Below are 21,250 nucleotides of genomic sequence, written 5' to 3'. Positions count from 1 at the left end.
CCTGGCACGATTCGGTGGGTTTTGCTGGGTTGTTCATGTTCTGTGGTGTAAGACGGTGGGTTCTGACGCGTATTTATCCGGTCAGCCACGAAGAGCTTGTGCAAGGCTGCCGATCACTCACTGTCATCGAAGCTGAACAACAACGATCTATTACCATTAACTAATGCTACAACAAATAGAATACCGTTACAGCTCCTTGCTTTTCGTGTGGATAGGATAGGCCCATGGAATGCGGCCTTGGATACGGTCCTCGCCAAAGACGTAGTCCAACACCCTACTTTGCTTCATGCGCGGAGCAACAACATACTTCATCAGAAGCCACTGGAAAGCGTAGAGCGGGTAGATAAACCTGCCCACAAACCAGTATATCGGCGTAGCCCAGGCGTGGCTGCGAGTTGCGGCAGCGGATACACCAAAGTCGAACGCAGTTGGCTCTTTCCGCGAAGATTGGTATTCCTGGAAGATTTGTTGGAGTTCGTCGAGGCCAAAATCGGAACCTGCACTTGACTTCGTCGCATTGTGGAGTAGGTTGCAGAGCAATGCGACGTCTTGAATGCCGTTGGTAAATCCCAGTCCGGCATTTGGCGTGAACTTGTGACATGCGTCGCCGGCGAGAACTATACGTCCCAAGCTCCAATGATCCAGTACCCCTTCGTCTAGATTCGACATGCCCGCGGTCGAGCTATCGTAGATATCTTTGACCTTTAGATCGTCGTTGACGGGCCAGTCCGCGAAGCTAGCAGCGAACTCGTCCATCTCTTCCTTTGTATATCGCTTCGGCTCCTGAGTCGGTTCTGGCAGCTTTTCGTACAGCAACAACCAAGCGCGTTCACGGCCAGTAATCCACATGAGAGAGCGGTCTTTGCCCTGTGTGTTGTTTCCCAGACCAGCTGCGCATGGCCGCGGGATGTTGGACCATAGACAACGGTAGTGGGCGGAGAACGGCGGTTCCGGGTTGCGGCAGGCTGAGAAGCGGTCTTCTGCTGAGAGCTTGTGCATGATCTTGCGTGTTTGGCTGTGTACCCCGTCGGCTCCAAGGACCATCGATCCGCTGAACGTCGTGCCGTTCGCGCAGGTGACTACGACGCCGGTTTCGGTTGTTGCGATGTCGACCACTTTCTGACCGACATAGTATTTCTTTCTTGCTTCGTCGGGAAGGCCTTCGAGCAGGGCTTGTACGAGTTCGGCGCGGTGGAATGCGATGGGCTCGAGGCCGAAGCTGTGCTGAGTTAGTAGAGTTTAAAGAAGTGTTGCTCAGTTGGCCCGGACTCACTTCTCCTTGACGATCTGGACGGACGTGCCGTCTGCGAACTTCTTGCCATCCTTAGTGAAAGATTTGTTGTTCAGCACTCTCTGTCCGATCGAAAGCAGCTTGTCAAGTAGACCGAGCTGTTGCATTATTCGCATGGCATGTGCTCCGAGAATAAGGCTGGCACCAACATCGACAATGACATCATCTCTGCGTTCCAGGACGACAAAGTCGATGTTGGCTAGGTGTAACGCATGGGCAGCTGTTAGCCCAGTAGGCCCGCCGCCAATCACAATGACTTTGAAGGGTTGGTTTGCCATACTGTGGACTGAGGATGTGAAGTGGTAAACATTCTCCACCCCACAAGCTTTGAGATGCTATATATCTGTACACGCGACATTGGTATCAAGCTGGGCGTCTGTGGGTCGTGCAAGTGCCGATGAAGGCTGGCCATGTAGCACATTGTAGGTAGATCTCGGGAACCGAAGTACACCCGATTGTGTGGATAACTTCAACATGCTCGGCCGAGGAGGTTGAGCAGCAGTCACAAGAAGTTCGCACCCTCGTGGGGACCGTGAGGGTGAGGCTCAGTGGATTCGTTGCGACAGCAGTGTAATGCCGATGGGTTTCTTTCGAAGGGCGCGCGTGAGCCGAAGACGCGTGCGACCGGGTGATGCTTGATGACTCTAGGCATTGCGACACCTCATTCTCGCATGCAAGTGGCAACAGGAATTTTAAAAAGTCCGACGCGCATGATGACGATGCTCAGGGCATGGGCTCTGGAGGTTTACTGCGAAAAGTGAGAGAAAGAAGGAACTGTCGCGTAAGCATGTGAACACCTGATCTTGTGAGTTAGGCCGCTGCGACCCGGTGACGACGCATCTTTCGTATGCTTTGAGATCGTGAGTGTGATGTAGACACTGCGTTGAGGTTTGCATGAGGCGAAAGGGCACAAAGGTGTTGTTCAATGTCCTTTCTATGTGATCGTGATGATGTGGACACCCGCAGAAGATCGGAGACCCGCTGCCGATGCCTGGCGCCATCATTAGCGTGCCAAGCTTCGATCATCATCCCCTTGTCGGGATCTCAATTTCCGCACCAGGCACCGCCGTCCTTCCACGCATCCTCAGAACAACAGCGCCAACTCCTCATTCGACGAAAGAATCCTGAAAGACCCAGAGGCGACGTTGATATTAGAATACCCACGTCGCGTGTTTTCATCTCAATGTAGGCAGCAGATCCGTTCGGCCTTTTCCTTTCAGATACCCTCCTTTATCCACCTCGTCGCCAACTCAAGACATACCCTAGCATCAAGCCAGGGTGCGGTCGCAAGTTCCCTTTGGAAGGATTCGATGTTCCTAATTTCCGCTATGTCAAACCGAAATTTCAGGTTCGATACGCGAAGTATCGCAGCGCCGCTTGCGTCCTTGAAAAACTCTGCAGTCTCCATATCATCGAGTGCGCTATTGTGGGCGATGGTTGCTACCGAACGTAGATCCTCTCCACCTATCACTAAGCTGAGAAACAAGCCCTGCGCCACGACGTCTATCCACAAGTCATTTGTGTCCAAGTACGGGACGGCATAGCTGATGTTGACTTGAGGATGCTGCCGGCAGTATTCGGCCAGCTCGAACATGACATCTTTGGGTTCAAGCGACTGGCTGAGCCTTGGCACCTGTCTATGACTGCTTGACCAGAGGTAAATGTCACGGAAACGTCCCCGTTTAGTCGCTGCGCAGTTCCGGATGAAAGTCAGGAAAAGTTGTCCAGGGCCGAATTTATCACTCCAGTGGGTAAAAAAATGCACTCGGTTAACTTGGAGCTCCAGCCCCGCGGTCTCCTTGTACAACTGGCGACAGGTCAATTTCAGCTGATTGACGTGGTCTTTGCATTCTGAGCGGTAGGCTCCGCAGGGGATGAAGCGTGGGATGTTGTGGCCGTCAAATCCGTCGTCGCTAGACACACCCTCATAGGACCTCACACCGCTGTCGAACTTCAACTCGTCGTCGGTCTGAAGTGCGTACTCGTATATGCGGTTGCGCAGCTCGCCAGGCAGTCGGAGCAGAGGGGATGTGCTGTTGGCGATGCTGGGACCTGCTGGCCCACACTGGGGCGCGTCGTTTGGCGAGGTTGAATGCATCTTTGAGCTTTGCGATGTGTCAGTAACTGCGAAATAGAAACGAGGTCGATGAGTGACTGACCTGGGTGTGGTCTTAGAGCTTGATGAGAACGTGGTGCGCATCTCGCGGTACCAGCGACGCAGACGATGTCGAAGACCTCCCTTCATGTCGGCGGAGGGAACGATACACTAGAGTTGATTACCCGGTGCGCGTGGATATCGTTGTTGGCCGAAATCTCAGCGCGGGCTGGGGAGCGAAATCCTCGCTGTGTCGAATCTTTCTCACCTTCACTTTGTGCACGGCCCACGTCCTCCAGCCCGCCTAGTGCGCTATAGGTATCACAGTCTTCCTCGCGGCCATACCAAGTGTTGCATCCGACGACTGACTGCAGCCCTGTTCCGAAAACTTCGCTCGCTGCGACTGACCATCACACCTGGTGCTGCCAGCTATGCAGACCGCCCAGCATGCGCCCGCGCACATGCTTTCGATTGCGGAGTATTTGAGATCATGTACATGGACTGGCCGCATCAGGACGCTGATAGACGCCTCTACAGCATACTGAATCCCCTACATGCGCCTACGTAATCATGTATCTTCGACGTATCATGAACTATTGAGGACTTCGTGTACTCGTAATCTTATAAACGTCGCTCGAAATGACTGCGCATACCTCCAGGCTACAACTTGACAGAGACGAAGTCATCACTTCTTGTACTCCCTGTTTTGGAGTCGCGACCTTTCAGAAAGCGAGAGGAGAGCAGGACACATGACCAAGAACTCGACGGATTTTGAGAAAAGGAAGGCGCGCACATGTGAAAGTGGTACCATATTTCCAGGTAGCACAAAGGCGACGTGTGATTAAGAAGAGAGAAATAGAAGATGTTGAGCTTTATGTATGCGTCTAGGTGCTCCAATGTCAAGCTTTGACTCTTCTCTTCTCATAAACTCGAGTTTCGACACTTTTGGAGAGGAAAAACATTTGACGCCGACGACCAACGTCATGATCTTGTAGTCGCGCGGATTCTGGGAAGAAGAAAGCACCGCACTCATCAAATCCCCTGCTATCGATTTATAGCAACCGTGGATCGGATAAATAGGGGATCGTATCTTTGGAGAAGCAGTCCACATGTGCTGGCGGCTAGACATCTTTGGGGTGTGCCGTATCGATCGAGATTGGGGAGCGAGGAGCCGGAGAAGAGCCATCATTTGGACGGTGCATTTGCGGTCTTTGAAAGAGCAGGGAATAGCGCACATATAACCTGACGATTACAGTTTTTGGAGAAAGAGCCAGTGGAGTGTGATGAAGAAGAGAAAGAAGGCAGAGAAAGGTATGTTTTATATCACATCGACGCACTAGACCCGCACTGGCGTAGCAGCTGGATCACCGGCAGACAGTATGAGGTCTTCGATATGATGTTTTGGACAGCGGATTTTACCCCACAATCATTCCTTGGTTGTCATGACCTTTCCAAAGAACGGACGCATGTTCAGTCCAGCGAGTATTTTGAGCCGCTGAAGTCGTTGCGTTCCAAAGAAGGCGGAAGAGAACAGTCATGTTCTCGATCTTGTGGGAATTGTTTAGCACATGCAAAGGTCTTGGTAGTCTTTCAGGCGTATGTACCAGAACAGACCAATTTCGGAAATGTTGCGCTGGACAGGAGAGAGATGAACATGATATCCCTGCCTCGGGATTTTGAATGCAGAAGACTGGAAGAGAGGGCGATCATAGGAGTTACGCCGCTGCATTTTTGAATAAAGCTCACCGGGATTGATGAAGAGAAGAAGAACGGAGTCGGAATGTGGTTTATATACCCCACCACGGGTCGGTATTGCGTTGAACTTGGCGAGGTCAGATAGTAATCCGGGAAAGAGAGAACGAGGCTGCTCATGTGTTGATGACCAGATATTTTTAATTTGTATTGCGAAATGTCGAGGTCTTTTGATCTACATAGAGTCTTGCTATAATCGTTTCGGTTATACGCGATAGAGAGTCGAGCGCCAAACATATCCCAGTTTTCTTTGAAGTTTTGCAATTTTAGAACAGGCGCAAGGCGCAGCGAACATGTCGAAGATTCCTCTGACTTTTGGAGACACACCATAATAGGTGAGTAGTAAAGAAGGAGGGAGGTCTGCAAATTGGGAAGACTTTATACCCCTCGATTCTCGTTCCAAGATAGGCCCAGGCTGATACATAGGCCTCAAAACGACCCAAGAGCCCGAAAACAGGGTGTTGTAGGCGATAGGCTTCAGTTTACACGTCACTCAGATGTCTCATGCGACTAGCCTCAGCGTTTTTGAAGTGCTGTTTTTGAATAGCGAATGGACTGCGGACGAACACATCGCGAGATTGTATGCTGTTTTGAGGAGTTGCTGGAGTTGTTCGCCGAAGAGACAAGGCAGAACAGCAGTCATCTAGTCGGTCAGATGCCGTTTTGGTGGTATCGGCAGAAGAAGACCATGGTAGACTTGTCGAGAGATTTGTGGTTAAGAGAGAACGCAACGACTCGACATACGGAGGAGCAATCTCTCCTTTCTTTTTCAGGACGATTTGCTAGAGACCCGGGGAAGGACGACAGTCATCGAACGTGACTATCGGCGTTTTTTACAGTCGGAATGGGAAGGATTTGTGTAAGTTCGGGATCGGTAAGAAGACTTAATATGAAATATGCCTGATGTCTTTTCGAGGTGATGTGCCGGGATGCGAGAAAGAGCAGCAGTCATCGCCTGAATGTAAATAGATTTTGGAAAGAACGAATCAGGAATCGTATGGATCGTAATCTTTCTGCTTTCGATATATCTAGAAACGCTCAGGATATTCAGTGGAAGTGTTGAGTACTGGGTGGAAAAGGCGAACTTCTCGAAGCGAACATCGAGACGTTTTCGGGGTTTTTCAATAGATGGATCTGCGCTGAGAGGAAACGATAAAGAGAGACGCAGTTATGGCTCGATACTGTGCGGGTTTTGCAAAGAGCGAACCAGAGAAGACATGTTCCCGACAAATCGATCTTTGGGTGTACTAGAAAGAGTCGCTGAACGCCATGGACATGTCAACAGGCAGTTGAGGAAAGCGAACGTCTCGGAGAACACATTTCCAGGCTGTGTATTGTACTTGTAGTTTGATAGAGACGCGCCGAGGTCGACCGACGGAGCGCATAGTCGGTGTCACTACCCGTTTTTCGAGGAAAAGATCTTACCAGGCGCAACATCAGTATCGCAACTGCAAGTTTTGGGTGAAACGAGGACAGTTGCGAGGGACGACATGGAAGTCTCCCTAGTATGTTTTGGTAGAAGTTGAGGAAGACGAGGAGGGAAGCAGCCATGGAACGTCCGATGATGAATTTTGGAGAAGGAAGATTCTCAGAGCAAACATGAGTGCGTCCCTGGGCATTTTTGTTGGTAATAAGATGTGCGAAGCAGTCATCATGTGTGCGCGATCGATTTTTCGGAAGAAGGACGTCCCAGAGAGAACATCCAAGAGCTCTGATCCTGTTTTGGTAATGAACAGTGTACCGAGAGATAGAAGCGGTCATGTTGGAGGGTAGAAGTTTTTTAGAAGACCGGAATCTCAGAGGAGAACGTGGGAACTTTATCTCGTCGGTTTTGAGGAGGCCAGCGCGGGGAGACGGAGCAGTCATCGTCGATCTTGCTGAACGTTTTGGAAGAGGACTTTCCGGAGAGAACGTATATTCAAGAGTGAGTGATTTTGATAGAGAGCGGCGTGGAGAGACGGAGAAGCCATATAGTCTTTCTCTGCGTGTTTGGGAAAAGAGCAGCTTTCGGAGAGAACATAGAAATCCTCTTTGTTCATTTTGGATAACCGAAGGAGGGCAGAAGACGCAGTCATGTGTATCACCATATGGTCTTTTGGAAAAAGAGTAAAAGTTTTGGTATATAGGAAGGAAGGTGAGAGCAGACAAAAGCCGACCTTTTATACATCGCCTCAACCTGAGAGATCAGACGGCTGACACACACGTCTCCCGCCACTGGCGCTCCACTTCCGTCTCCACTCCACACCCTCCTTAGGCATCAATGACCTCTTTCAAAGCCTTAGCACTCCCCTCCAACTTCCCCCTCTCCTCATTATCCAACGTCATCTGCAACGCCCTCACCACGCCCTTCCTGCCCAGAACTACCGGCATACTCAAACAGACCCCTAAATCTTCCTGGAACGTACTAACAGGCCTTATGATCTTCTCATCGAAGATGATGGATTTGCATATCGACGCCGCAACGCCGCCGATGCCGTAATTCGTGGCTCCCTTGTTCTCGATAATGCTCGTAGCTTTGTTCTTCGTCTCCTCCGCAATGGCGTCTTTATCCAACGCGCCTGATTGCTTGGAAGATAACGCAGAAGACAACGGGACACCGCCGATAGAAGCCAGGCTCCAGGCGACGAATTGGGATTCGCCGTGTTCACCAAGGACGTACGCTTCGATGCTGGACGCTGCGACTTCCGCTTTGGACGCGAGTATGCCGCGGAGACGGGCGGAGTCGAGGAAGGTGCCACTGCCGATGACTTGCGATTTTGGAAGACCGGAGTACTGTTGGGCGAAGTAGGTGAGGACGTCGACGGGGTTTGCGACGAGTAGAAGTACAGTGTCCTCGCGGAACGGCTTCATGTCCGAGATTGCGGATTCGAGAATGGATTTGTTGCGGCCGATTAGATCCGTCCTACTCTCACCCTTCTTTTGCTTTGCCCCAGCAGCGATTACGACGATATCGCATTGACCCGCCTCTTTGTGCGTACCTGCTCTTATCCGGGTGCTTGTGTTACCGTGGAAGGTGGCGTCTGACAAGTCTGCCACTTGAGCGTCGCGGACTTCTTCCTTGGGGTCGACGAGCAGGATGTCACCGGCAACAGGGTTCATGATGAGGCTGTATGCGATTGTGGCGCCTACATCGCCGGCGCCGAGAATGGCGATGGAGGAGGTGTTTTTCGGGTCTGACATGTTGGGTCGTGGGGTGTGAGATAGTGGTAGGTATGGTTGGAATGGAGGGGCAGAGGGTGGTGTTGGTAGTTGACGGGGATACTTGGTGGGTTCAGAGCTCTTTCTTCTTCTGTAATCTGGTAGTAAAAGCTATTGGAGTACGTCATCGTGATGGCGCTAGTGCGTATGCAGTCCGTAGACAGCCGGCCTATCAACACCTGCAGGCTCGTGAGGCAGGTGCGAGTGGTGGAGTACCTGACATGACCAACCCCAGCTCCTCATTCTACCCCCATTCCCTCACCGCAACATGTCCCCGCTCCTGTGTTGTCAATTCCGTCACCTCACACCCACTCCACGTCGTCGTCCCGTCTCGTGCGACGCGTCGTGGTTCGAGGTAGGCGTTGAGTTTGTTTCTTGGCTGTCTTGACTAGCTGGGAGGGCTTAGCATCATATTCCATGAGTAAAGCCCAGTAAAGCAAAAGCATCGCAAAATCCAAGTGCTCAAGCTACCTTGGGTGCAGGTGCTGCAGCTGGTGCAACCACTTTCTTCCTCGGCTGTGTGGCCAGGCCCTTCTTCAGCAGCAGAGGTATGACGTCCGTCGCTTTATTCCGGCTGATGGTCTTTCGGCAGACGGGACACTGAGAACGCTTCGTTTCGTGGGGCCCGGTGCGGTTTTCGCCGGCGATGAGGGCTTCCATGAGGCAGGTGTGGCAGAAGAGGTGGCCTGAACAATTAGTGAAACACTTGAGATGGCATGAATTGTACTCACCACATGCAGTGGCTGTGAGATCTGTGGGGTTGTCCATGCAGATGACGCAGTTAAACGAGTTGAAGGTGGTGACGGTCTCCTCTGGCTTTGCCTGCGCCTTGACAGCATCCTCGCGCTGCTTCTGCAGGGCCTCTTGCAGCGGCGTCTTCTGCTCCGTCAAGTCGAGCTCCTCGATCTTCTCGGGCTCGGCGCTCTGCTGCTTGATCTCCGCAGCTGATCCGTCGTCCCGCTTCTGGCGCTTCGCTGAGGGGCCCGGGGTGGGCGACTGCGGCTTCCTTCTCCGCGGCGGTGACTCGGGGGCGCTTGTGAGGTCGACGTAGCCATTTGCGAGACGGTCAGGCCGTGCGCGAGTGGCGGGCGGCATGTCTCCGGTGAATGGGCTGTAGGGGCGCCAAGCGAAGGGTGAATAGCGTCCGTGGTCGAGGCCGGCTGGATTGAGGATGTGGTCGAAGAAGCCGGTGGAGTAGGGCACGGGCGGGGCGCGGTAGACGTCGTCGAACTGGGCGTCGTCGGCGGGGGCGCTGTAGTGGCCGAAGAGCTCGCCAAAGTCAAAGGCTTCGGGGGAGTAGTGGTTAGGAGAGTAGTGGTTGTGGTGGTGGCTCTCGGGGGTGTCGAAGTTGGCGTCGTCGAGTGGGTGGGTTATGTCATCGTCGTCCCTGTGAGAGCGGTCGGCCGACATGGTGGCGAGCGCAGGCCGAGGGGGCGGCAGCGGGCAGGTCAGGAAGGGCAACGTGCTCCTTCACCATCTGAGTAGCTGCTGGTCTGGGCATGGTGTCGCAGTCCCGGGGGCTTGGTGACGCAAAAGCAGCGGCCGCTCTCGGGCTCGGGCGTGCTATATCATGCATCGCGTAGGGCTGAGGGGAACTGCACCGCGCCAAGAGTCTGCGGGTGAACTAGACACTGAACATGACGACACCGAATTGCAACCTCAACTACGACGACTCAACCCGCCGACGCCATGCAGTGACCGCCGTATTCCAGTCTGACGATGCGCTGCTCATGTCGCTCCCTTGCCGCCCACGCCGCCCGACCGCGACCCGTCCATGCGCAATCACATTTCGCCAACGCCAAACGATGTCTCGCCACAGTGCAGTCTACACAGTCGCCCATACAGTCGCCGGATGCAGAAGGTAGCAATGCAAGGGGGGGTCTGAGTGGTGCGACAGTCAATGCGTCTTTGTTAGTCCCCTCGGAAGCCCGCTTCAGTCCCATCGGCGTTCAGCACCTTTCCTCGCACATCCACTCGCAGGTCTTCCCCGGCGCAAGCACCCAACCACCACCCGAACTCGTCGCACTGTCGCAGGACCACCTCAGTCGCCATGACTTACTCGGCAAGAACCAGGACCAGACCCCGCCGGTCGGGTTCGACCTGCCGGAACTGCAAGGGACCAGCCTCGACGAACACTTCTACAAGCTGGGCATGGACACGGCGGAACCATACCTGAGTATGGCAAAGAAGCTGGCGTGGGCAGATCCTCCACCGAAGCCAACGAAGTGGGTGCGACGGAGCGGCTGGACCAAGTACAACAGCGACGGCACCACCGAGGCCGTCGATGCGCCCGACGAGACGATGCTCACATTCGATACCGAAGTCATGTATAAAGTAACGCCCTTCGCCTGCATGGCATGTGCCGCTAGTCCTACCGCCTGGTATGCGTGGTTATCGCCGTGGCTACTGGGAGAGACCAAGTCAGATCGCCACCTCATTCCACTGGGCGACACCTCAGTCCCCCGCGTCATCGTCGGACACAACATTGGATACGACAGAGCTAGGATAGCGGAAGAGTACAATATTGCGCAGTCGAAAAACGCCTTTGTCGATACCATGTCCCTGCATGTGGCCTCCAACGGCATGTGCTCGCGCCAACGCCCGTCGTGGATGAAGAACAGGAAGGATCAGGAGGAGCAAGACAAAGCAGCCACGTCGGAGGAAAACGCTGGCCTTTCCACAGTCCTGGCGGGCCCGACCGAGGAGGAGCTCTGGATGGGCAGAAGCGCAATCAACTCACTACGGGATGTGGCCAAGTTCCATTGCAACATAACACTCGACAAGGCGCAGAGGGAGTACTTTGGTGAGAAAGACCGTGCAAGCATCAATGATATGCTGGACGACCTGCTCTCCTACTGTGCTGCTGATGTAGAAATCACCCATCGTGTATACCAAAAGGTCTTTCCGCTGTTCCTCGAAACATGTCCGCACCCTGTTAGTTTTGCCGCATTGCGATTCCTGGCTGCCGAGATTCTGCCTGTCAACGAGACTTGGGATGCGTATATCCACAACGCCGAAGCGACATATAAGCAGCTCGACGATGCAGTGAAGGAGCGCTTGGTGGCGCTAACGGAGAAGGCGCTGGAGGTCAAGGATCAGCCGGAGGTGTATGGAAATGACCCTTGGCTGAGCCAGTTGGACTGGTCAGGGCAGGAGGTCAAGATGGTCAAGGGGAAGAAGAAGGGCGATCCGCCGAGACCAGCAGCCCGCCAGAAGAAGCCTGGCATGCCCAAATGGTACAAGGATTTGTTTGCGAAGAACGACGCCCCGATAGCTCTTACGGTCCGCACACGCATCACGCCGATTTTGTTGAAGCTGGCATGGGATGGAAATCCTTTGGTGTGGTCGGACATACACGGATGGACGTACAAGGTTCCCGTGGACGAGGCTTTTGCCTACGACGACAAGGGTCTGAAGGTCTTGGACATGTCTGAGGAAGAGAATCTGAAGCTTAGAGATGACAGCGAGTATGTCTACTACAAGATCCCGCACAAGGACGGACCGCTCGCGAGGTGCGCCAATCCACTCGCCAAGGGCTATCTGCAGTATTTCGAGAAGGGGAAGCTGGGATCAGAGTATGCGTATGCCAAGGAAGCACTGGAGATGAATGCATCTTGTTCGTACTGGATCAGCGCGAGGGAGAGAATCACAAATCAGATGGTCGTCTACAACAAGGAGGTACCCAATCCGCCGAAACTCGTCTCTGCATCCGGTAGGGGCGCGGGGAAGAAGGTCGGCTTCATCCTTCCACAGATCATACCAATGGGTACCGTCACGCGGAGGTCGGTTGAAAATACATGGCTTACGGCTAGTAATGCGAAGAAGAATCGTGTTGGATCAGAGCTGAAGTCGATGGTTCGAGCACCTCAAGGATACTGCTTCGTCGGAGCCGATGTCGACTCGCAGGAACTGTGGATTGCTTCCTTGATTGGCGACGCGACGTTCAAACTCCACGGCGGTAACGCTGTCGGCTTCATGACTCTCGAGGGAACCAAGGCGGCGGGGACAGACTTGCACTCTCGCACAGCCGCCATCCTTGGCATATCGCGAAACGACGCCAAAGTCTTCAACTACGGACGTATCTACGGTGCAGGTCTGAAGTTTGCGTCTACCCTCCTCCGCCAGTTCAATCCTTCGTTGTCGGACGAGCAGACCTCCAAAACAGCAGACGACCTCTACAAGAACACCAAGGGAAAGAAGACGAACCGGAAGCAACTACATGAACGAGCCTTTTGGCGCGGTGGTACTGAATCTTTCGTGTTCAACAAGTTGGAGGACTTTGCTGAGCAAGAACGTCCCCGCACACCTGTTCTAGGCGCTGCCATCACCGAAGCCCTGCAACGGCGGTATTTATCAAAGGGCGGTTTCATGACGAGTCGGATCAACTGGGCGATCCAATCTTCCGGTGTTGATTACCTCCACCTCCTCATTGTATCAATGGACTACCTGACACGCCGATATGGTCTCGACGCTCGCCTCGCCATTACCGTCCACGACGAAATTCGGTATCTCGTGAAAGAAGAAGACCGGTACAAAGCAGCAATGGCGCTCCAGGTTGCCAATGTCTGGACGCGCGCAATGTTCAGTCAGCAGATGGGGATTAATGAACTCCCCCAATCCTGCGCCTACTTCTCCGCCGTCGACATTGACCATGTATTACGGAAGGAAGTGGACATGGATTGCATCACACCCAGCAACAAGGAGAAGATTCCGCATGGTGAAAGTCTGGATATCATGGCGCTGTTGGAGAAGGGTGAAGAAGCACGTCTTGATCCTGCTTTCGTACCCAGCGAAGCCGACATGCCAACGCCGGAGAAATACACACACGCCTTTACTCCGCGAACGCCGATTATGACCACTCTGTCAAGAGGCGATGCCGTCGGCGATCCCACAGCGATGGCATATCTCAAAGCGCAAATCTCCTCCTCCGACCAGGAACTCCGCGACATCCTCCGACCCCTCCGCGCAACGCCCGCACCGCGCAGCAGCAGTAGCACTAGCAAAACGAAGAGCAAGAGTGGAAGCACAGCCGGCAACGAAGTCTCAGATATCGAACAAGAAAACCGCGAGATCCAGAAGGAAATCAAGCAGTTTGAAAAAATGACCAAGCAATCGAGCGCTCATGACCCCTGGCGCGAGGTGTACAAGCGCGCGAATGCTAGCACGAAGGCCAAGAGCAAGGCGCCGGGCGAGTGGTGGCAGAATGGGTATACACAGCATTCGAGGAGTGCAGTGAGGAGTGCGAGAGTGTAGGATGTTTCTTGTATGTTTTTTGTAAGATGTATATACGGCAAAACTTCATGTACAGGTTGGGTAATGGGCTAGGTGGGCGGCGCGTCGTCTGGTTTACTTGCATAGGTTCGGCGCATCGTTCCTTCCACAAATGGATTTTTGATTTGGCTCTCTTCCGATTCTGACCCCATTCCGCAGTCACGCGACATGGAGGGGTATAAATACCCCTCTTCCGCGTCGTTCTGCTTCTCTTCTTCATCATACCTTCCAGTCCTCGTTTCTTCAAAACCACAGAGTCAGTTATGATGACTTCGCCGGTCTGGCTTTTCCAAAAACATCGGTGAACTCAGTTATGTGCTCGCCTTTCCTTCCGCTTTCGACATCGACATCGAGAACCAGGCATCAAGAAACACATGGTTTCTGATTCCAGTCTTTCCCAAACTCTACGTTATCGAAGTGATGTGTCCGCCTGCTCGCGTGCTCTCAACCTCAAAAGTTTTAGGCCTGACGACGACATGACTTCGACTGCCTGTCGTTCCGAAAGACAGAAGAGGGCCAGGATTATGCTGGCATCAACTTGCTCTTTTGAAATCAAAACTAGGATGTTCTTTTAGGTACACATACATTTCTGGTCGGCCAAAACTAGCATCAACCATTACGATGTGTTCGCCTCGGTCTGCAATGCGCATTCTCCGAAAGCTTCCACCACCATTGTATGTTCTACGGCACTTCACTAGCGAAAGCGCATCCTGCAAAAAGACGATGTAGATGGCTTGGCTGGTGGTCGAGAAGACTATATATTTTCAATGGCGAGCGAAGACAAGGACTACATCCTCTCTCTTCTCGAGAATTACCAAAAGATCCCACACCTCTTTCTATGTGCTCCTTCTTCTCGCTCGGCTTCCAAAACTTCAGATGAGCCTCCTATGTTCTTTGCGCTATCCGCCGCGGCAAGCGCAGCGCAACAAGGAATCACCTGAGTTGCTTTAGAAGCAGCTCGTTTAGAAACACCCTATATATTCCTCGCAGCGCACGAAGAATGTCCTTCGTTCTCTTATCTCTTTGCAAAAACACCAAAAAAAAGCAAGATCGCTACATCATGAAGTTGGTGTCCTTCCATCGGTCTACAAAACGTCGTTTACCACTATCATGGAAAAAGAGCGCATTCATACCTCCCAAAACAGCGCCAGGAGCTCGGTATGGCAACTCGCCTCTATGATTCCCTAACTACTTATACTGAGCAGAGAGTCTGAGACTGCTACAGCATCTTCCACAATTGATGAATATTTAAACCTGACTTTGGTCATTACTATGAGTCGGTTTCGCGCGGTCTTTCAAAAATCAGTTCCCGACTTTCTATGATTGCGACTCTCTGCACGTCTCGTAGTATTCATTCGATATAAAAATGGCATCTTAATAGCATCATGGCGCTCGATCGTTCAGGCCTTTAGCTTCTCGTCGCTATGTGAGATAACGACCAGGATATCCTCGTACACCGTGGTTAGTTACCAAAAAGAGCTGAAAAAAGATATCTTGGAGTGAATTCTCCTGTCTCTGTCTTTCAAAACGCGAGCGAGAGCCTTTGATGTGTCTGTGCCACTCTTTTCATGTCTTCAGAACATCATAAGAGCTTCTCGACCCTCCGATGCCGTCTTCCTGCTGAGCTATCTATTCTTTCCATAATACAAAGCACGAGTACATATATCATCTCGCATTATGTGGAGGAATACCGAAGTTAGAAGCCAAAGAAGTCATGGAGTTGGGTCTCTTGTGTGGGCCCTTTCAAACATGCCGAAGCAGCTTCCCATGTTGCAAGAGTCTCTCGTATCACCGTATACTCTCAAATCGCCACGGCAAATATTGATGCTGCGCCAAGCCTCAGCCTTTTGAAGCAGTTGACTCCTCTGCGCATGCGAGTGATGACGACATAGCAGATTCTGGGAAGCCGGCGGTTGTACGAGATGAGATGAACACAAGCAGAGTAGCGGGACGCTCCTGCCCTTTCACTCAATGATGTCACGGGTCTCGAAAATCTCTTCACGCGCCTGCCTGAATCTGTATAGTCGCTAGCGTGACTACTACGAGTGTTTGTTGTTCGCACCTTCCTGATCATCACCCGCTCGCCTTTCCCGTCTTTTTCCAGTCGCCCAGCTCGTCGCCGACATCAACGCAAGAATCAAGATGGACGCCGCTTTCGAAACACCCTTTGACGATCGGGAAGAGAAGGCTCAAGACCAGGTGAGAGCCCCCATACTGAGCTGGGGGATACCTCGAACTGACAGGCTTCACCCATCTAGGTTGATCACTCTAGATACGGCAAGCTCGCCTTGAGGCTCGACGAAGATGGATGGCTGCCTCTAGTCCGCGCCGCGTACGATGACGAGAAGCTCACCGACAACAATTTCGCCAAGCGCTGCAGCCTCGAAGATTGGATCAGTGTTTCCGATGACGCCTTGTCTACCGTCGAACCCGCGATACTCAAAGCCATTTGTTCTGGAGACGTGAATGCCACGGTCAAAGGCGATAGCGACCTGGGCAAAATCATCCAGTTGTACGAAGACCGCGCCGATAGCCAGGCGACTATCTATCTGCGACAGATGACGGTTGGTATTGGACAAGAGGCACTTTCTGTCACTCACGCACGCGACCTTGCTTTGGTCGCTATGCAGTACGCGAATCAAGACACCTCAGACAGCGCTGCGGATATGGCGTATGCGATCGACAAGAAAGCGCTTGATGACGACTGGCATATTCGCTACACCATCAGCGGACGGCGCCACTTCATCGAGGGCAGCAAAGGCGACGTCGATGTCGGAAAGACGCGCGTGCTGCAAGGCTTTTCCCGCGCGTTGACTCGTTTCGCCGACCAGGCCGATAAGAACAACAAGGCTTATATTCCTTTCCTACAGTTCGTCGGCTACGCAAGCAGAGGCCATCAAGATAGGTCGCAACACGGAGAAACCTTCACTGGAACGAGTTCGCTGTTCGCCTTCACCAAATGCTGTCTTGAGAGCTGGAAGAACTTCAATCCGGTCGAGATGCATCACTTCACTATTTGTCTGATCCCCGATGATACTGGAGGACCTGTCGCCTATATGCTTCTTGCCCGCCTTGCACGCGCATACTACTTCGCTGGCGGCCTCAGCATCGGTCAAGCAGCAGGCAGTATGTTGAGCCTCAGCCTGAGCAAGTTTAACCCCCAGGAACGCGGAAATGGGTGGATGGCGAACACCCAATGGGCCAAAGATTACGCCAACTACGATAAGACCTTGGAGAAAGAGGTGGCTTCCCGTACAAAGCTGCAGAAGGCCGAGCACAAGGCCGGCATGAGCGCAGAAATAGAAGAAATCACGGACTTCAAGACAAGGCTCCAGAGCATGCGTGAAGCCGTCGAGGAGATTCGGGAAGAGCACCGGCTGTTAGACGATTGGCAGGAGTTTGAGGACCATTTCCCGGATGAGTACCAGGAGTTCAAGGAGTTGGAAAAGTTCGCTATGGAGATGACAAAGGCGCTCGCTGAGGCTGCGACATCATGATTACTGCTACCTACACTTTTGTTTGGATTGTGTGGTTTGATACATTTGAAGTAGTAGGTAATTTGGAGTGGTCGTTGAAAGAATAGCGTGACTGCACTAGCCAGCTGATGTCTTTGGGCACAGTCAGATGCTTTCACAGCTTGTATTGACGCGGTCAGTTGACTAATCTTTCCCAACCGACGCTAAAATTTACTGATTACCCAAAAATTCGGACATTATCACATGGCCTTACTTCAACTCTTTTCTTTCACAACACATGTACCCCAGCTTACGCGACTCTGTTTCGAATGTTAGATCTTGGTCAACTGCGGTGATAGAAGGACGTCGTCTCTATTTAAATATACATATCTGTGAGTTGCGATCTGTAGTTGATCACTGTGTCTCTTTCACTCAAAGGTTACACGCTTGGACAGTTTCGCGAGCGCGAAAATCTCTTCGCGCGCACCTGCCTGCACTTACATCGTCGTTACCCAAACCAGCTCAAATTCACACTTCTCCTCTCCCTCTACGCCTGAACTCGCGACCTATCTGGTCCAAGAATAATGGTGGGTTGCACGGACAGGTTCGTTGCCTATATGCGCACCCTTGCCCATCCGAGCAGGCAGGTGCACCAAGCGGCTGCGCAGCCCTTTCAACCTACCGACGTCGAGAAGAAGCACGAAGAGGAACTCGATCAACAGACTGTTCTCACCAAGCGTCACGCCGACGAGCACGCCGACGAGAAGCAATCTCGCGTTCTTCTACTACAAGCCGCCGCATTTCGCCACAAGCTCAGGGATGTTGAGGCCAAACACGCGAACCAACTGAGGGCAGTTCTGGACGGGCAGGAAGAGCTGATGAGGCAGAAAGAGGAGCTCGAGAAAAAAATTGAGAAGCTCGAGATTGAACAACGAGAAGCGTTCAACAGGTGAGTAACAATGAAGATCTGTATCGCCAGATTCAAAGATTACTAACAGTGTCGCAGCTTCACCGCACAGCGCGCCAAACAAAGGAGTAGTCATCACACGATCGTAAAAAGGCTTGGAGTTACTCTTCAGAACGCTCTCGGAGGCGTTGCTGAGCGCAAGGGTAAATGGTTTCGACCAGCTAAGCAGGATGTCACCTCAGAGATCAACGGCCTGGTCTTCACCATTGGAACTATGACAGATCTGTTGGATCGTATGATGGCGCTTCTGCTCGAGGCCAGCCAGGAGCTCGAGTTGGGCGAGGACTATCCCGGGGAAGAGTTCATGCTAGCCCGAGTGCTCGGCTCCATGAGGAGACGCATCCTAGCCTCAGAGAAACTGAAAAGCGGTCTACACCATCAAATAGACCGACGAGTTCCTGAAATCCTTGAAAGAGCGTTACCCTCATCCACAAGCATCGAGCTCAAGCTCGACTCCCTGTTCGACCGGGTCAATACTACTGTTCGCGATCAGAAAAGCGCCGCGCTTGATGAGAAGAACGCGGCGGTTGATGCTCTTGAGGGGGACTTGGACGCCTACCTCCAAGATGCATGCACTAGTTTGTACCGTCCCAAGATCTGCGAGAGCAGTATTCAACAACGGGTCAAGAAATTTTTTGACATACTTGTCGCTGAGTACCGCCGCGACCAGCGTGTCTACAGAGAGCTCATGGATAAGCTTCGCGTTTCCGCGAGCAACAATTCCATGAGCATTTCGGTGCATCCTCGAAGAGTAGACATATGTGTGCGCTCTTACATCGATGCCGTTGACGTTAGGCTTGGGTCATCCCCTCGTCCCAGGTATGACGCACCCTCGCCGGTTGTTTGAGCAGCTTGACATGTCTGCGTAGCCTTTGGATTATGCATTGGGCGAAGACGGCCGAGACGGTGATGACAGCGTAGAAGACAGAAAAGACGCAGTGGAGGAAAGCACGATGTCGGGAGGACAGTAAATAGCTCACGGTGAATACATTAGATCAACACCCTGGCACTGCATCGACAGTTGAGTACTGCTACGTGTTCATGATCCCCGACCACAGTAAATCTTATCAAATTGCGCGAGTGTTCAGAGGATCTTTGCGTGATTTCCTGGAGTCGCTAGCGTGACAGCCACGCGTGTTTGCTGCTCACCTGCCTTACACATTTCCCACGTCTCTGACCCTACGTTGGTCCGCCGCCCTTGTCGCACACCCCACCTCACCACATACCAAAACGCGCAACACGATGTCGACAGCGGCACAAGATACTGCCCCGCTTCGGCTACGACAGAGCCTATACCAGTTCGTCCAAGACGCCTTTGTCGCTGCGAGAGTCTCCACGGACAACTGGCCTCAAACTTACGAAGATGACGATGAAGTCAACGCCGCGACCGCGGAAGGGTTCATTGCCGAGCGTTTGGGCGCTTTGCAGCGAGGGATCGAGCAGCAGCGTCAAGAAGCCAAGGAAGAATGTGACAAGTCCATTCGCAAAGGAAGTGAAGCAATGAATGCGCTGGTCAGCCGTGTTGGTGGGGGCGAAGCAGAGTGCACACCTACTATGGAAGAGTACGGCGCCTGGATGACAACACGTCGGATGGTGATCGAGGAAGGAATCAACAATCTCGACAAGACTGCCAACGACGCCGTCAGCGCGTGCAAGCGGACAACTTCGACGGTCGATGATATCTTCCAGGACCTATTCCACGCGAACAAAGTCGATAAGCCGGAATGGAAGATCAGCAAGGCAGTCCACAAGGCCACGAAATTGGAGGAAATCGAAGCAGCCGACGACGCGGTTGCATTCTTCCGGTCGCTGCCCGCCAAGTTGGCGCTGGGTATAGTCGACCAGGAAAACTCTTCCCTACGTCTGAAAAACGAAGTGCTACAGCTCAAGCTCGACCGAAATCGCATCGTCTCAGATCACACGGAGTTCGTTCGAAGCGTATACGAGGATATGGGACTGGATGTGAGTCAGTGGAGGCCTCCTACGAACGAAGATGATGCAGCTGTCTTCAAGTCTTGGCTTCAGGAACGACAGATCGAATTCGCCAGCAGGTGGAAAGCAGAAACCAAGGCTCGTGAGGAGGCTGATGAGGACTTCCAGCACTACAACTACGGCGTACTCATCCAATGGATAGGACGTAAGTTCTGGGACCGCATACAAGGAATGCAATTACGACTCGACAAAGACGCCAAACTGGAGCCCTTCGATATTGACGAGACGTTTTCTTCGTGGGAAGTCAACAGGAACAATATCAAGGTAATGTCAGAGTGGCTTGACGACGCTGGCGTCTGGGTTGAGAACATCATCCGAGAGAGATCTTCCGATGCGATGATCATCCTTGGTCAGCGGCGGAAGTGGCGGACCGTTGCTGAAGACGCGGTCGATCGGATGGAGAATATGCGACGCACTATCGCGATGGCGAAGAAGGCTGTGTTCAGGCAGTATAAGACTATCGCTCAGCTTCGTACTGCTTCCACGTAATCGGCCCACGTTTGTTCCCACAGGACCAAAAACGTCCAGCGCCCTACACAACGTGCGAAATCTGAAGTCAACGTTCGTCGCATGAAGAACCTTCTGCGTAACGAGCTTTATCGTCGACATATCTTTCTTTGTCCGAAACAACGACAAGAAAGAGCTGATATAGTTCAATAGATAGCCTGCGCGAGTATGAAACCTTTGCTCTCTGTGCAACGTTCTCTCTTTACCTCCACAATAAAACTTCTTTTCTACAAAATGAATCGTTCGAATCGGGCATGTCTCTGCCTTTTGCGCCTTCTTCTCCAAGTCCAACCCGACTCAAAAGTCACAACGTGTACTAAATGTGCAAAGCACGACGCGGAGCCTGTACAAAAGACTTCAGTAAAAAGACATGTCTTCCTCGCGCGGGCTCAGATACTGTCATCAAAAGTCGCATTCTGATGAAGTCATGCTAGTACTGCCTGAGCGTACGGATATATAAAGCACACGCCGTTCTCACAGGCTTCCTCCTTATCCACACAGTACCCAGTTTGTTTACCAAAAAGAGAAGCCAGTGAACCTATGTCTGCGTTCTCCGCGCCTTCGTCGCAAATCTAGATCCATTCAAAAGCACGAAACTTACACATTATGTAGCAACGCAGGTCTTGAGGTTTTGTTCAAAGTCAACGCGCAGTACTTCATGCGTTCGTTGCGCGCTCTCGCGATTGCTTTATCAAAAACGCAACAGGCATGTGTATGAGAGT

At 52.4% G+C, this 21,250-nt stretch overlaps 8 protein-coding genes across 8 annotated transcripts; 4 read left to right on the top strand and 4 right to left on the bottom strand.

The window, feature by feature from the left end:
• Positions 1–186: 186 nt before the first annotated feature.
• Positions 187–1,569, bottom strand: J4E92_008060 (uncharacterized protein; the record flags this gene model as incomplete). The annotated part of the gene is made up of 2 exons (XM_051499417.1): positions 187–1,219; positions 1,274–1,569. 2 exons carry the CDS (start codon positions 1,567–1,569, stop codon positions 187–189), a joined length of 1,329 nt encoding a protein of 442 aa, XP_051350200.1.
• A 938-nt stretch (positions 1,570–2,507) lies between these two features.
• J4E92_008059 (uncharacterized protein) lies at positions 2,508–3,389 on the bottom strand (the record flags this gene model as incomplete). The annotated part of the gene is made up of 1 exon (XM_051499416.1): positions 2,508–3,389. One exon carries the CDS (start codon positions 3,387–3,389, stop codon positions 2,508–2,510), a length of 882 nt encoding a protein of 293 aa, XP_051350199.1.
• A 3,999-nt stretch (positions 3,390–7,388) lies between these two features.
• On the bottom strand, positions 7,389–8,318 carry J4E92_008058 (uncharacterized protein; the record flags this gene model as incomplete). The annotated part of the gene is made up of 1 exon (XM_051499415.1): positions 7,389–8,318. One exon carries the CDS (start codon positions 8,316–8,318, stop codon positions 7,389–7,391), a length of 930 nt encoding a protein of 309 aa, XP_051350198.1.
• A 480-nt stretch (positions 8,319–8,798) lies between these two features.
• On the bottom strand, positions 8,799–9,746 carry J4E92_008057 (uncharacterized protein; the record flags this gene model as incomplete). Its single annotated transcript, XM_051499414.1, has 2 exons — positions 8,799–9,022; positions 9,068–9,746. 2 exons carry the CDS (start codon positions 9,744–9,746, stop codon positions 8,799–8,801), a joined length of 903 nt encoding a protein of 300 aa, XP_051350197.1.
• Positions 9,747–10,055: 309 nt separating this feature from the next.
• On the top strand, positions 10,056–13,589 carry MIP1 (DNA-directed DNA polymerase gamma mip1; the record flags this gene model as incomplete). Its single annotated transcript, XM_051499413.1, has 1 exon — positions 10,056–13,589. One exon carries the CDS (start codon positions 10,056–10,058, stop codon positions 13,587–13,589), a length of 3,534 nt encoding a protein of 1,177 aa, XP_051350196.1.
• Positions 13,590–15,749: 2,160 nt separating this feature from the next.
• Positions 15,750–17,104, top strand: J4E92_008055 (uncharacterized protein; the record flags this gene model as incomplete). The annotated part of the gene is made up of 2 exons (XM_051499412.1): positions 15,750–15,806; positions 15,866–17,104. The coding sequence occupies 2 exons, from the start codon at positions 15,750–15,752 to the stop codon at positions 17,102–17,104; spliced, it is 1,296 nt and encodes a 431-aa protein (XP_051350195.1).
• Positions 17,105–17,679: 575 nt separating this feature from the next.
• On the top strand, positions 17,680–18,876 carry J4E92_008054 (uncharacterized protein; the record flags this gene model as incomplete). Its single annotated transcript, XM_051499411.1, has 2 exons — positions 17,680–18,011; positions 18,069–18,876. 2 exons carry the CDS (start codon positions 17,680–17,682, stop codon positions 18,874–18,876), a joined length of 1,140 nt encoding a protein of 379 aa, XP_051350194.1.
• A 395-nt stretch (positions 18,877–19,271) lies between these two features.
• Positions 19,272–20,510, top strand: J4E92_008053 (uncharacterized protein; the record flags this gene model as incomplete). Its single annotated transcript, XM_051499410.1, has 1 exon — positions 19,272–20,510. One exon carries the CDS (start codon positions 19,272–19,274, stop codon positions 20,508–20,510), a length of 1,239 nt encoding a protein of 412 aa, XP_051350193.1.
• Between the last annotated feature and the right edge of the window lie 740 nt (positions 20,511–21,250).

This window comes from Alternaria infectoria (genome assembly GCF_024043175.1).
Source record: "Alternaria infectoria strain BMP 0036 chromosome Unknown scaffold_15, whole genome shotgun sequence".
NCBI lineage: Eukaryota > Fungi > Ascomycota > Dothideomycetes > Pleosporales > Pleosporaceae > Alternaria > Alternaria infectoria.
This window is presented reverse-complemented; position numbering and strand designations above follow the sequence as displayed.